This window comes from Centroberyx gerrardi, chromosome 7 (assembly GCF_048128805.1).
Source record: "Centroberyx gerrardi isolate f3 chromosome 7, fCenGer3.hap1.cur.20231027, whole genome shotgun sequence".
Taxonomy (NCBI): Eukaryota; Metazoa; Chordata; class Actinopteri; order Beryciformes; family Berycidae; genus Centroberyx; species Centroberyx gerrardi.
Window position 1 is genome coordinate 12657972 of NC_136003.1, and position 15697 is coordinate 12673668.

Genomic DNA, 15697 nt, shown 5'->3' on the forward strand with positions numbered 1-15697 from the left:
TTTGTTATCAGCGTAAAACCCAGCCCTTCTTTTGGCAGCAGGTGAAGTCTACATTCCTCTCCCTAGACCTTGACTCCTCATATGCCACAGAGGTAATTTCACAGGGTGTGTGTCCGATAACCACTGATACTCGCTTGGAAAACGTTGCTGGGCCCTTCTGGGCCTCTTGGGCGAGCCACTCAACAGGTTGGAGAGTAATTAAAAAATGCCACAAATGAATAGAAGGCTACACATCTAGTTTGGACTTGCTTCATTGCCCAAACCTCTGAAGCAAAATGAATTCGTTTTGAAAAAGTGTTGCTTTGATTTGAGACTTTTTCTTTCTTCCCAATTATTTCTTCCTTTTTTATGTTTTTTGTGGGAAGCATTTGTTTTAGCTGTAAGTCACAGTAGCACAGATGATTGTCTACCTGCAGTTCTTTGTCTCACACCATCATGCACTCACTCCATGTCATCTTTCCTCTGTGTTTACTTGTTGGGTGGAAGGAAGTGTGCGCTCAACCTGAAAAACAACTGTATTTTCATATGCTGATGTGTTTGCAAAGGCAAACCTAACACTAACTATAACCGACTGTTACTTTAACCCAGACACTGGGTTGTTATTTCAGATCTCACACTTTCCCTCCTCCTGTTTCTAATCATTATCAGATGATGCTTTTATTACAGTGAAGCTTGCACTGACAACAAATAATTACACCTGACCTATAAAAAATCTAAATGAGATATCTGCTTGTTACGTTTGAATGAACAGCGATGTGAGAGAGCACCAATGAACACCCTGAAATCCAGCTATCAAGTGACTAGTTCTGCTACATTCCACCACCTCCATATATGTGGAAACTTACAGTGGCTGCTTTATAATGCCCCTCCATGACAACAGAGCATTAGCCGTATCAGGTTCAGAAACCTTTTCTATAGGAAGGCACTTATACATGGGATGGGAGAAAACATTGAAAACTGAAAAACATGACTCTATTTCAAGTGTTGAGCTCCATGGTTTGGAGAAACTATATTAAATACTGGCAATAATGTCTAATGATTATGGAGTTAAGAGTGGAATATCAAGGACCATTTAGGGTATTGATCATCCCTACTACATTCCTACTAAAGCAGACCTGTACAATTGCTAGAATGAAGGCATCGAGGAAAACAAGCAAATAAAAATATAAGCCGAGCATATAAAGTGACAGTGAGCAGTGAGTGTGGAGCGGCAGGAGTGTGGAACAGGTCCGCCCGGTCTGCTCCTCCGCTGCTTTTAGCGACGACACACCTGCTGGCCTGGGAGGAGCCGAGACAGGTGGACGCTCCTTAACTGAGAAGAGACACTACTAGAGACGAGGAGTGAGAGGAAGGAAAGGAGAGAGAGTGAGGATTTGGAAGATTCATACTGGGGCTTAGATTACGTAAGCAGGCCTGCACAGTCTCCCAGGATGTTGAAGAAAAAGGAATATAGTCCTGTGAAGATCAGCAAGTGAGTTTGGCCAGTTTCTTGAGTGTGTGTGTGTGTGTGTGTGTGTCATGTTTCCAAGTCTTACATTACTGTCCCTTGTCTTCTCCTCTCTTTCACTGCGTCCTGCCTCATGCTGTTTTGCCCTGGAGGGCTGACCTGAATCTGGTTCACTGCACATGTGGGCATTTTTGTACTGTGATCTCATTTATGTCTGGTACAGGACGGGGTTGTTTTTATTTTCCGCGTCATTCAAACGTACAGCAGAGGTTGGACAAGGTGGGACAAAACCTTGCAGGCAAAGTCTGCAAACCCTCATGGAAAGAATGGTGATCTGACTGTTAACAATACTTTCTATGTGTTAAATACAAATATTTGTCTTCCATTTATTCTTTGTCAAAACTGCACAGGAGAACAAGAAAAGCTCTGCAAAATGAATGAACACGCCCTAATATGAAATGTCTCGTAGTCTTTACAGATTGTCACAATCCAATTTTACTTCATTTTGCTATACACTGATGACTTGTCTACCTCGTCTAACTCTTTTCTGTAACCACAACACTCTTTTATTTGTATCTTTGCCAAAGGGGTGTGACATGTTAGTTTATTGATCCAGTAAAGCCATTTCTGGCGCCATTCATTAGGCCAGTGCTCTGACTAAGTCGATAGGGCAACAGTGTGCTTTAATAGACATTAATCCCTTACACTCTAATCCAACAGAGAAAGTATATAAGAGAGAGTATGTGGAGAGCTGTGTAGTAGAACCAGTGGTTGTGCAGGACCTTTGCTGGGAGAACAATGTTTGAGTGGAAGAGTGGGTTGACTTGTGCTGTCATGAGTCATAAAGTCCCATACATTACGATGCTGCCGGCCCTCTTAAGAGGTCTGGAATTGTGCAATATTGACCCTTTTTCTGCTCAGGTCGACAAAGCAAGTCTTTATCTCAGTTCCTCTCATTATTATTACTCGTCACCCAGGGGGACACATACATAACCGCTCCTACACAGGTGTGCCGTGGAGCCAAAGGGTTGAGATTGTGGCTAAGGGAGTGGCGGGGCCGGATCCCCTGCAGCTCCGTCTGTTTATGTAAATGTGCACACTGACACTTTAGCTTTCCTATCTGTCAATTCCGGGCTTTGAATGTAACTGAGCGTACAGTGTGGTTAACAGTTTGCCTGTCATGCATGATGTGCTTTGCCCTCAGATTGCTGCTGATATTTGTGATTCAATATGACATTTGAACAAGTTAGTTGTGGCAGGAAACAGTTCAGCTAGTTCAGGTATTTCCCAAGAATGATATGCAGCACTGCTCCTTTTGTGGTATGGTCTCTCTCCCTGTCAGTAGTGAGCAATGTCTTCCTCATTTTGGACTTTGTCAAACTGCAGGATGTATGTATGTATGTAGCAGCGAAGATAAGAACTTGTCTGATTTGAGTCATGGAGCGATGAAGAGGCACTACAAATACTAATCCTCCTGACTGACGACTGTCATTGCTCCACTAGAATATAATTACACCATTCATCCGATAAGAGATGAATGGTATGACACCTTCAGTTGTCTGTGTCACACGGACCGCATTCCTGCCTGCGAGGGTGGGGGTGTGGGCACTCCCCCACAATCTGTCTCCTGGCTTCTGATCTGGGGTGTGTCTGGATAAATAGTTGGCTTTCATATCATAGTGGAGCTTGACTGACAGAGCAAACACCCAGAGGACAAACAGGACTGTAGAAGTGCTGATTATCATCTGCAGATGACTGACATGCCAGCGTAGAGTTGTGTTGGGCAGGTGAAGGAATCTCCTTTGTTCATCCTTTCAATGGGTTTCATTCATCTCCAACACTAAATTTTGTTCCCTTTGTGCACTCCGGGGGTCTCAGGTAGGTGTTGGTTACCGAAGGTTTGTCGTACTGATTAAGTCTGGAAGAATCAGGTTTCTCTGCCCCATGTTCTGTATGAATTCGATTAGGCAAGGAGGTTTTTGACCATGATCTTCTCTCTGTCTCTTTGTGCCCAGGACCCAAGCCACTGACCTGGCCATGCTGATTGTTCGCATGCAAAAGAATGCAGACCAGGTAGAGAAGAACATACTGCAGTCAGAGGAGCTGCTGGCTTTGGTAAGAAGTCCATACCGACACACAGGCACACCCACACACACACACACACACACACACACACTGTACTCATAATATGAAAATAGAAGCTATAAAGTCATTTCAAAAACACCAAACATACTGATAGATGCTCCTCATAACAGCGATCATTGCCTGTCTATTCCAGGATGCAGAGAATGCGAAGAAGGGGCAGCCGAAGATCCACCAGAAGCAGAATGCAGACAACCTGGCGGAGGCTGAGGGGCTGCTGAAGGACCTCTTCCTGGACGTGGACAGGGCCAAGAGGCTGCAGCACCCACAGACCAGCGAGATAGAGAAAGAGTGAGTTCATTCATAGAAATTCATACATAGGCATCAACTTCACTATTTATATTTGTCTAAGAAACACATTTCAAGCATTTAAGCATAAGCCTTTAGATCAGAATGGCTTTAAGGTAATGAAAAACATAGTACATCAGGTGTGTCCAAACTTTTGATTGGTAATGTACGCATGCATGCACAGATACACAGACACACCTGACACTCCACATTCCATCAATACCATCATGCCAACCACAAACAATCATATCCACTTCTCTTTTTTTTTTTAACCTCTCTCCACCCTTTCTATCTGCCACTGCCTGCCATAATTCATATCCTGTTTCCCCGTTCTGGTTTCTCTCGTTCTCAGTGTGAGTAACCTCCACGACCGCTGGGCTAAGGACTGCGCTACCTACCGAGAACTGTATGAGCAGGTCCAGGAGGTGGAGCCGACTCCCAAGATTGGCTGGGCCTCTTTGCTGGATGAAAAACAGGTCCGTCTGATGCAACAACACTTCCTCTAGGAATAGCTATAACTAGTGCTTTGGTTTGATTAAACCAAACCTTTGGTGCGGTTTGCTTTCCACTGATGCTCTCACAACTTTAGTGGTATTCTTGGGTTTTAGCAGCCAAGCAACATGAACTCTCTGTATTTACCAAGCTTCAGGGGTTTAACGTTTGTTTTTTGTTGTGTTATGTCTGTAGAAACAGATAAAGGCAGAGGAATATGGCCCTAACCTGTCTGATGTGGAGAAGCAGATTGCAGCCCATAACATCCTGCACCAGGAGATAGAGGCCTATAATGCCCAAATAGACCCCAGCAGCTCCACTTCACAGGTAACGGCACAACAGTACACACTACATGCAGTGTGTAGTATGTAGTGCAGGACCACAAAACTGCTTTCTTTAGACAGATGCAGCAGCAATCACTTTGGTTTGTCAAGTGGCAATGGACTGAACACATTTTCATGCTTCTTTGTCCTCTTTGTTCTTAGGAGCAGTATGCTGCCATCAAGGAGAAATATGCACAACTTTTGGTGAGATTTTTTTTTTATGTGTTGAAAGTAAGGCACCATAGCACACAGTCTGTACTCTCAGTGCATGAGAATTGAACCAAGTTAATTATAGTTCATGGTTGACTGGCCTGATGTCTATGCATCTGTGTGTGGGTGTGTGTGTGTGGGGGGGGTGCATACTTGTGTATGTATGCTTACATGTGTGTATATCTTGCATGCACACCTGTGTGTCTTGCAGGAGAGCTCCAAGAGGAGGCGCAGCTGCCTGGCCTCTCTGTATGAGTACATGCAGAGCTGCAGTAAGGAGCTGGTCTACCTGTCAGACCAACAGGAGAGGATCCTCCAGAGAGACTGGAGCGACCGCATGGCTGACCCCCCAGGTGTGCGCATGGAGTATGAGGTGAGGAGCTGTTCGGGACACATACTAGACATCTAGACACATACATGTGCCTAGATGGTGATGTCATTATTGGCAGATGTGGGTGCCGATTTAATTTCACAGCTTATTGTATTGGCTTCTGATCAGAGGGAAGTGCCGGGTGGGGAGATTTTTGAAAGAAGAATATTAAAAGGTTGTTAGTCAGCTTGCCTTAAAGTGTAATCCTCTTGGGGCCGGTTACACCGGCTAGCCACCCAACTGATGTAACCAGTACACTGCATAGCAACTGCTTAGCTGTTGGAAGTATGTGATGTTAAATACAGATTAAATACTATGTTATGCTTTCCACTTCTTTCCTTTTCATGTTATTGCTGGTTCCGCACAGAAATTCAAAAATAATGGACTGCTAGCACATGAGAGTGAGACCAATCAGCTCCAGGAGGAAGGAGATCGTCTCATTGGAATGAAACACCCAGGCAGCCCAACGATTCAGGTACAAATATAATATCCAGCTATGTAAATAATACCAGATATGAGAAACACATCTCTTATAGCTATGATAACTGTGATACTTTGATAAATATGTAAACATAACCAATGAAATAAGTTTCCTTAGGGGTCAAATAAACTGATCCTGACTTGAACTTAACTGAATTGAAATGAACTGAAATGGATTGAACTGAAATGAATTGAAATTAATTCAATTGAATTGAAGTGAAGTGAAGTGAAGTGAAATGAAGTGAATTGAGTTGAGCTGAATTCACATGCTGTCTTTTCCTATATGATTGGTACATTGTCAGGCTCACAGAGATGCTCTGCAGGGCGAGTGGCAAAGTTTCCTCAACCTGTGTATCGCACAGGAGACGCACCTGGACAACATTGAGGACTACAAGAAGGTAGAGGTTCCCTGACTATACTTTAGTAATATTTCTGATTCTGACGCTGCAATATCTGATTCAGTTTGGCTCATTGTTAAAAACTATGCGTGTGTTTGTTCAATACAGTTCCAGCTTGAAGCAGAGACCATGTCTGAGTCCCTCAGGAGACTCAACTCCACTCTGGACCCCAAGTCTCTGGCCAACAAGAGCAACCCTGAGGTCCTGATGGCGCTGGAGGTAGGAAGTGTTTTCTAATCACAGGGTTCCTATAGGCAGGTCTGAAAAGTCTTGAAAAGTATGGAAAATGTAATCGACAATTTCTAGGTTTTGCACAAAAAGTATGGAAAAGTTGGAGAAAATATTCTTGCTCAGTCCCGATACATGACTACACATTTTATGTAGTTATCAACCCACTGTCATGTCACATATTGTGATATTAGTTGTTTTGAATAAGGCTGATCCTTCAACCCAACCAGAGGGATGTTCTACATCTAACTGGCAACTAGTGGAGAGATTTAATTGAGACTGAAAATTTGTGTTACTTTTGTCTTTTGTCAGGGAGATGAACCAGCGGTAAAGAGAAACGAGCAGCGGCTGGCTGACCTCAAGGAGCTGAGCAGCTCCGTTGTTCCTCTGAAGCTCCGGCGAATCCCGCCCACCAAACCCACCGCTGTCGTGTCCCTGTGTGAATGGGCAGATGAAGAGGTAGGAAAGGATCCGTTGTTAAGTTAATCAATAAGACCGTCAGTCAGGACTCACTCACTCACTCACTCTCTTGCTCACTCATTTACAGAGTCATTCCCATAAATATAGAAAGATGATAAAGATAGATGCTTGTAGTTTGTTTGATTTGTATCAATTTTAGGACTCAGTGAGCCGCGGCGACAAGGTGGGGCTTATGTCCAACTCTGACAATAAGAACTGGGAGGTTCAGACCAGCAGCGGGAGGACCAAGACCCTCCCTGGGGTCTGTTTCATGATCCAACCACCTGATGCTGAGGCCCTGGAGAAAGTGGATAGGTACAGAGTGACAGACAAACTTACCACCTATGTTTTCTTTCCAAATGTTTTCATTCATATGATAAAGCCCGTGTTGCAAAAGAAACAACTCCTAACCCCGTACAGACAATTCACCTGTGATGCATTTTGATGACACGGTGTATCTCTGTGTGTTTAGTCTGGACAGAGAGCTGACGGACCTGAAGAGGCGTCGGTCGGCCCTAATGACCTCCCTGAAAAGCCCCGGTGTGGAAGTGGTTCGCCCGCAGAGAGCAGGTGAGGAGAATATCAATCAACATTTTTGTTATTTTCCCCCCACATTAAGATGTTTGGTCTTATCTGCTTTTTCTGTGTATAATTGTTGCCTTCTCTCCTCCTCAGCTCCTGTAGCAAGTGCTCCAGAGGACCCTAACGCTTCGGTGCTAGCCAGCCAACTAGACAAAATCATAAAAGACCTGGACCAGAGCGAACGGGAAACCCTGGGCCGACTGAGGGCCCCCCTGGACCACCGTAACCCTACACAAGACCTGGCCAACAGACTGAAAGAGCATGAGGTGAATAATAACTTGGTCATGGTTTTAGGAATGCGACTTCAACTTATTTGTGTGCTTAATGTTGTGTTCAGCTTGTTCAACAGTGGCTCACCTGTTGTAATCAGTAACTCTCTGTGATGTGCCCTCCAGAAAACTGCTCTGACTGTAAGGAAGCTGGAGGCTGAGAAGGCTGCGGTCCAGAGAGAGATGGAGCCCATTTTGGCCAAGAAGCCTCTGGGGCCCACCGCCTCTACCCTGCCCGTCAAACTCAGCAGTGCCAACAATAAGTTTGATAACATCAACTCCCTTGCTGAGCTTTACAATAAAAAGTAAGATGAGAATCAGCATGGCGTCATATTTGTTCATGACGGTTCTTGAAAAACATAAAAATATTTAATGGATTTTTTGATATATGAGGGTAACAAACTCTCCTCTTTACTAGGGCTACAGCCTCCATGTTCCTAGAGAAGCAGATCCAGAGCGTGGAAGGTATTGTCTCTGGGTTTGAGGAGCAGCTAGCTAAGGATGGTGCTATCCCTGACACACCTAACGCCCTCCAGACACGCAGCCACCAGCTACAGGTGGCGTACTGTACCATGCAACTACTCACATTTAAGTCAATAGACTGACCAGTTTGACAATTTAAGGATGTAACAATAACTCATATGAGGGGGTAGAATATAGATGTCAAACATTTCTGTTACAATGTGATCCAGCACAAGCATTGTAGTACCAGTGTCATGTTGTTTTTCCTTTTCTTTATATCTTTCCTTTCTCCTTAATCCATCAAACAGGCTATGCGTAAGAATGTTGCCTCAAAGAAGGATGAGATGACTAAATTGGGCAGGGACTTGGAGCTGACAGAGCAAGCATGCAGCTCCCTGCAGAAGAGCTTCCATGAATACTGTCCTGACATCCGCCGCCAGGAGACTGAAGTGAAACACCTGAAGAACCGTTACACTAATGTCAACAATCAACTCCATGAGAGGTGAGAACTCCACATATTGGTAAATGTCATTATTTTAATGTATTGTAAATGTGCCCATGTGTTTTTTGTTTGTAATTTTTCTGCCCTCAAATATTTATTCATTTGATAATATGATAAACGATATAATGATGAGTGTTAATCTATTGCTTTAGGTCTGCTCTCATCCAAGAGGCATCCAATAAAAACCAAGGATTCCAGAATGCTATTCAGTCACTGAATTTCTTCTTGGTCAATCAGCCAAATAATAAGATCAAACCCACTGATGGTGTGGCCCAGATAACATCCAAGCAGAACTCCCAGAAGGTGAGTGGAAGCATTTCTTTACATGCCCTATTAACCTCAACAAGTGTGCATCAACAAACAAACCTAAGTTTGTTTTTGCACTATGATACTGGTTTGGCTTATTAGATGTATTTGCTGAATTATGTCCCTTGTTTAGAGAGTGATGGAGGACATCAAGAAGAAATCAGATGATTTAGACCGAGTCAAGGATCTTTCCCGTGATTTGCAGAATGTCCTGAATGTGAGTTCAGAGAGCATGATTATCTTGATTTGCCATTTCATCTACAACTGAAATGGATGTATTCACTTCCAATTACCTTGTTAGAAAACCGTGCTGAATCTCTCAATTTTTGTGTATATATTTTTTCAGGAGTATGAGACTAAGTCAAACAAGTATCGTGGTACTCTGAATGATGATGATGATGATGATGATGATGATGAATCAGAGCTCAAGAAACGTCACACCTCAACTATGGCTAATGCTGTACAGAAAAAGGTATGGTGAAAGCCGCCTTAAAGCAACTAAGAACCGATGATAACAATTAATTGAGCATTTACTCCTTTAGTTCAGTGTGTTTGGCCAGGTGAGAACAATGCCATTCGAACTCGGGTGGCATCAAATAACCGCACCGAGACCACCTGAAAGTGTGGGTCTCGGTCCTCTTCCAAGCGAACTGTAGTGTAGTAGGACTGTAGGTTTGTTAGAGGTCAGAATGTAATTGTACCAACTACTGTTATTGTTACAGTCCACTGTTAAAGTTTTGGATTTGTTTTGACTCGCTCTCCGGCTGCCAAAATGTCACGGATGACAGGTTACCAAAACACTGTCCCATAAACAAGCTACTTGTGAGCCCACGTGACTTATCTTTTCAAGGACTAGTTTGCTTGCAATTGGGCAGTGTGAACCTAAACAAATACAAAAATGCTACAAAGTATACTTTTCAACTATGGTTTGGACCAAAGAAAACAAACTGTGGGTGTGATCGCACCCTTAGTTTAATGTTATAACTCAACTGTCTTGATTTGATTTTTAAGTTTGTGCTGCCTTCTACTTCTATTGCAGGAGAGAGATCTTCTGAACCTTTTCTCTGAGGTGTCTGCAGAGAATGACCAGCTACTCAGCCAGATGGGGATGGCTAAGAACATCATGGCCAGGGTATGATATTATGCAATAGAAATAATATCAGTTGAAGAATTACACTTTATTCATTACTGAAGAATTAATTTCTAGTGATTTGCATTTAGATAACGCATAAAATCATCAAAATGGTTATGCTTCACCAGTGCCAGTTATCCTCTGAAGTTACCTTCTCTCCCTTCCATCCCTTTATGTCTGAGCAGAATGAAGAGAACGTTAGCAAGGTAGTGGTCAATCAGCAGCTGCAGCTACAGAGCCAGAGGCAGAGCCTGAAGGAGAGTGATAGTCTGAAGAAAGAACTAAGTGAGGAGATTGCCAGGCGCTCATATGCTGAAAATGACCTGGACACATACAGGAAGAGGTTCATGTCTCTGAAGAGTAGGAGAGGTGTGGAGAGGGTAGAGGAGAAGGAAGTGGTGCAGTACTACCGTGACCCCAAACTGGAGGTTGAACTGGATTCCTTGAAGAATAGGATCCGAGATGAGGCTGTGAAGAGGTCGGGAACCTGTTCAGAGATAGAGCTTATCAATGAGAAGGTTATCAAACTGGAAACGGAGCTGACCAGAGTCGAACCCAAACTGGTGACCAAGGTACTGACTGAATACGAGAGAGACCCCCAGCTTGACAAAGAAGCCACCAGGATTAGAGATGAGATGCGTAGGATAAGGCAGGAGCTCCAAACAAGAGATTCAGAGGCAGTCCATGTGAAAACTGAGCTCACAGTTCTGGCACAGAAGAAACCAAAAATCAAGGCGAAGGTGGTGAAGAAGGAAGTGGTGAGGCTCGAAAAGGACCCGGAGATGCTGAAAGCTGTCCTCACATTCCAGAATGAAATTTCAGAGGAAGGATCCCGATGTAAGTCCCTCAACGATGACATTTTTAGCACAAGGAGCCAAATAAACACATTAGAGAGGGCCATTCCCACCATCCAGCCCAAGGTTGTCACCAAGGTGCTGAAGAAAGTACAACAGGATCCAGAAATGCTTGAAGAGTCAAAGAAGCTTCGGTTTTCTTTGGAGGAGGAGAAAGATGAGAACGTTATCCTAAAGAAGGACCTGACCACCCTTCAGCTACGTTACAGTGAGGTTGATAAGCTCAAGCCTAAAGTGGAGATAAAGGAGATCGTCAATGAGATTTACAGAGTTGACCCTGAGACAGAGGTAGAGCTGGTACGGCTGAGGAAAGAGCTGCAAGATTCCGGCCGAAAACGTACGGACCTGGAGAAAGAAATTAACATAGTGACAACAGATGTGAATACATTGCGCTCCCAGAAACCCAAAGTCGAGTACAAGGAGGTGACCCAGGAAGTGATCAAAGAGGAGAAAAGCCCAGAGGTCATCAGGGAATTACAGAGGCTGAACAATCAGGTTTCCCGCCTGCAGCTCAACTACGACACCACCCTAGAGCTGCTGCTCCGCCTACGTAAAGAGAGAGATGAGTGGAAAGCTGAAAAATCCAAGGTGGAGACAAAACTGGTAAATAAAGAGATCATCAAATATGAGAATGATCCTCTGCTGGAGAAAGAGGCGGACAGACTTAGGAGAAATGTAAGAGAGGAGATTCAGCAACGGCGCAGTGTGGAGGAATCTGTTTTTGACCTTCAAAACAAATACATTGTCCTCGAAAGGCAGAAGCCAGAAGAGAGGATTGTAATGCAGGAAGTGGTACGTCTTGAGAAGGACCCCAAGCAGATCCTGGAGCATGATAAGTTGAACAAGACCCTGGACGACGAAGTTAAAGTCCGTAGAAAGCTGGAATTAGAGGTTAGACCGCTCAGAACCCTGGTTCAAGAGAAAGAGAACGTTCTGGTACAGATGGACGACCGCCAGAAGAAGATTCAAGTAGAGATAGAGCTTAGGCAGATCAAATCTCGCATCTTGGAGCTGGAAAGTGCCCCGCCACCCATTGAGGAGAAGATCATCATTGAGGAGGTCCTCAAAGTGGAGAGGGACCCCAAGTTGGAAAAACTAACTGATGATTTACGTTCTAACATGGAGACTGAGAGCACCAATATCAGTCGCCTAGAAAGAGAAATCCGCAACCTGAGGATCAAGTTGGACATTTTGCAAAAGGAGAAGTCCATTGAAAAGGTTGTTTACAGAGAGGTTGTTCGTGTGGAGAAAGACCCAGCGGTGGAGGCTGAGAGGGACCATTTCAGAGAACTAGTGATGCAAGAGAGAAATCTCAGGCGGGACCAGGAAGACAACATTCAGAACATCCACACTAAAATTACCCGTCTGCAGACGTCTAAGACTGTGACTTCTCAGGAGGAGACCAGTCTCACTGGCAACCGAGATGCTCTGCAGAGAGAGAAGGAAGATTTCCTCAGAGATCTCAAAATGCTAGAGTCTGACAGACAGAACATTAGCCTAACCTTCCAGCAACAGTCTAAGTTGATGAGCGAGAGAAATCAGCTGACCCGACATAGGAGTCTCAAGATGGAGTCTGAGATACAACGCTTGGAGAAAAGCATCTTGGATGAAAAAGACAAAATACACCAAAAGGAGTCCTTCATCATTGAGCTACAGAACAACATGAAGAAAGAGGACCACTCTGAAACTCACACCAGGGAGACAAACCTCTCCACTAAGATCACCATCCTGGATCCAGAGACCGGTAAAGACATGTCTCCGTATGATGCCTACTTGCAAGGGCTAATTGACCGCAACCAGTACATTCACCTGCAGGAGTTGGAGTGCGACTGGGAGGAAATCACTTCAATGGGTCCAGATGGGGAGACCTCAATTCTGCAGGATCGCAAGAGTGGAAAGCAGTTCTCTGTCAAGGATGCTCTGAAGGATGGTCGCTTGACCCAGTATGACTTTGTGCGCTACAAGGAGGGGAAAATGCCCATCTCTGAATTCGCCCTCCTGGTCGCTGGGGAAGCCAAAAAGCCCTACATTCCTCCACTCACAACCCCAAGATCACCCATTAAAGCCACCCCAACCTCTCCCTTGAACTCCATGCCAGCTTCACTAAGGTCCTCCTACCCCAGCCTCAATACTCAAAGAAGCAGCAGTTTGACCAACCTGAGTCTTTCAGCAGGTGATGAGTTTTACCCCATCTCTGGTATTTTTGACACCACCACTGAAAGCCGCATGTCTGTGAGAAGTGCCCTGACCCGCAAACTCATCGATGCCGACACAGCTCTAAAGCTCCTGGAGGCACAGTCAGCCACAGGTGGAATTGTTGATCTCAACAGAAAGGACAAACTGTCTGTTCACAAGGCAGCTGAGCATGGTCTCATTGACACAAGTCACATGTATAAGCTTCTGAATGCCCAGAAGGCCTTCACTGGAGTGGAGGATCCTGTGACCAAGGAGCGTCTCTCAGCGGGACAGGCTGCAGAGAAAGGCTGGATACCCCACGACAGTGCCACGAGGTACATGGAAGCACAGTACCTGACTGGAGGGTTGGTGGATCCCACCAAAGTAGGCCGCCTCAGTGTCCAAGAAGCTCTCGCCACCAAGGTGATTGACAGCACAGCAGCTAAAGACCTGCAAGATGAGTCTTCCTACAAAAAAGAGCTGGTGGACCCCATCACTAAAGAAAACATATCATACAAGCAGGCAATGGATCGCTGTAAGAGGGACATCAGCACAGGGCTCTTGCTGCTTCCTGTAGCCTCCACTGATGCCACAAATGCCCCATCATACTCAAGCTATCGGTTTGGTGGCACTCACAGCAAAGTCTAAACCTGTGCAGTTTAAAAAATAGCCTTTAATTTGCCACAGACCCTGGTGCTAGGTGTATGGTAACAATAAGCAATGAATACATGACAAGAAATAAAAATTATTTGATTAAAAAAAAAAAAAAAAAAAGGATACTTTCATATGCTTACAGCATGCTTAGAACATCATTGTTCTCATTTTTGGTGAAACTGTACATGTGCATCTGTTCTTTTTTAATACTATTTCAGGAAATGCTGTAAACGTTGGATGATAATGTTTGTATGATAATGGTTTTGAATGTTTATTGGTTTTCCAGCATTCTTGAGCTAAATCCAACATAAACACCATTTGATAAGTGCTCATTAAACTACACAAGCCTTATATTCATTTTTGTCTGTCATCAATTATTAGAAATGTTAGAATGTTTAATCATGATAATATAGTATCTAGTACCTTGTAAAGTGAATCAATGTGTAGATAAACAAAAGGAGATTTGGGGTATTCACAATATTTATCAGTCCTTGGAAAACAGTTTTCATTATATAGAACACCATTGGATGTCAATAATTCAGTGACAAATGCATTCTTTATAAATGACAGTACCACACAAAAGGGTATGAGCATCTGATATCCAGTTCAGTTCATTCTGACCTCTGCTGTGTTCCATTAGTATTAATATGGGGTATAAACACAGCATTGTTCATTGTCCTCTGACAGGTCAGATGACAATATTAAGCTTAGCTAACTGGTGTGCCACTAGTAAGCAACAGCTCACTACAACAGTAATGTGCAGAGGGCCATGTCAAAATGCACAACTCATCAAAGCTTGAAGTGAATTGTTCTCTCAAGCGTGGCATCATTTACTGACCCAAATAAGGGATTCTGGATCCTGCCCCCTTTCAGTTGTGAAAATACATAGGGGTGTAATAGGGGTGTAAATCAATTGCCTTTAACTACATCCAATGCTAATATTGACTGAAAAAATAAAAGATTGAAAAAATAAATTGGCAGAATGAATTTAAATCCATGCCTCGAAGAATCCAGGCTGTTGTGGAAGTATAAGGGGGTCCTATGGTACTAGCTAGGTGTACCTAATAAAATGGATACTGAATGCATCTTGGGCTATACATTGTGATGCTGAGGGTGGGGTTGTTGAACTTCATGTCATGCAAGAAAATCCACGAAACCATCATTCCACAGTGTCAAAGGACACATCTTGCAGGTGCGAACATCACCATCATCTTTCATAGATATGAGTAAAATCACATGTACTCCTGGCTGGGATTATGTTGCGGTTACAATCACGTTGAGTCAAAAGATTTTTCTCTAACCCTTCCGGAAAATGCATCTCACGGCAAAATGGCTGAACTCTAAAATACAATGCCTGTAAACCCTGGTGAGTCATATGCTTGGAGATGATGGATTAAGGATAAAGATTAGATATGACTCACATAAACATGCGGTATGTTGGGGGTGACAAGGACAAACACATGGGTCTGGGCACATGTGACAAGAAGCCCTGTCTGATTGAGGACTGTGCTAGATAGGACCTAAGCAAATTCAGACATAGAGGACTGAAATCTGTTTAGGAGTGAGACCCTCTAGATTTTCTCTTCTGTGTAGTTCCACAACACACGACCCTCTCAGCAGGCATATTTATCTAATTGATTACATCAGCAAATGGTACACCAGTTTAAATTTAGCTGATAAATATGTGACCTGAGAGGGCCTAGGAACTATCTGGTCTTCTTTAGTTTTCCATAGATTTTTGCGGTATTTCAATCTGTGGAAGCTGCTTTGCCTGCCTTGGGTACACAAACTATGAATAGTATGTCTTACATTAGATGTAAGCAAAGCTCTAAAAATCCTTTTTTCCTGGCAAAGGTTTAAAGGTACTAGTTGTTGGGAGTGTCTGAGAGACCCCATGTGACCCCATTGGAATATGCAGCCTCTC

At 43.8% G+C, this 15697-nt stretch overlaps 1 protein-coding gene across 2 annotated transcripts in view; it reads left to right on the forward strand.

The window, feature by feature from the left end:
• The window catches only part of evplb (envoplakin b), a 49775-nt gene extending 35645 nt beyond the window's left edge, over window positions 1-14130 (forward strand). The window contains exons 2-23 of one of the 2 annotated variants that reach the window (XM_078284568.1): window positions 1356-1471; window positions 3463-3562; window positions 3726-3880; window positions 4230-4353; window positions 4565-4696; window positions 4855-4896; window positions 5114-5275; window positions 5640-5747; window positions 6055-6150; window positions 6259-6369; window positions 6691-6837; window positions 6998-7152; window positions 7310-7407; window positions 7513-7685; window positions 7815-7993; window positions 8107-8245; window positions 8459-8652; window positions 8805-8955; window positions 9092-9175; window positions 9305-9430; window positions 9998-10090; window positions 10276-14130. In XM_078284568.1, coding sequence (XP_078140694.1) covers window positions 1431-1471; window positions 3463-3562; window positions 3726-3880; window positions 4230-4353; window positions 4565-4696; window positions 4855-4896; window positions 5114-5275; window positions 5640-5747; window positions 6055-6150; window positions 6259-6369; window positions 6691-6837; window positions 6998-7152; window positions 7310-7407; window positions 7513-7685; window positions 7815-7993; window positions 8107-8245; window positions 8459-8652; window positions 8805-8955; window positions 9092-9175; window positions 9305-9430; window positions 9998-10090; window positions 10276-13767 — 6102 coding nt within the window. In that variant the 5' untranslated portion in view covers window positions 1356-1430 and the 3' untranslated portion in view covers window positions 13768-14130. Of the gene's footprint in view, window positions 1-1337; window positions 1472-3462; window positions 3563-3725; window positions 3881-4229; window positions 4354-4564; window positions 4697-4854; window positions 4897-5113; window positions 5276-5639; window positions 5748-6054; window positions 6151-6258; window positions 6370-6690; window positions 6838-6997; window positions 7153-7309; window positions 7408-7512; window positions 7686-7814; window positions 7994-8106; window positions 8246-8458; window positions 8653-8804; window positions 8956-9091; window positions 9176-9304; window positions 9431-9997; window positions 10091-10275 lie in introns of those variants that run through there. The other variant, XM_071912270.2, reaches the window with a different exon arrangement.
• Window positions 14131-15697: the final 1567 nt, after the last annotated feature.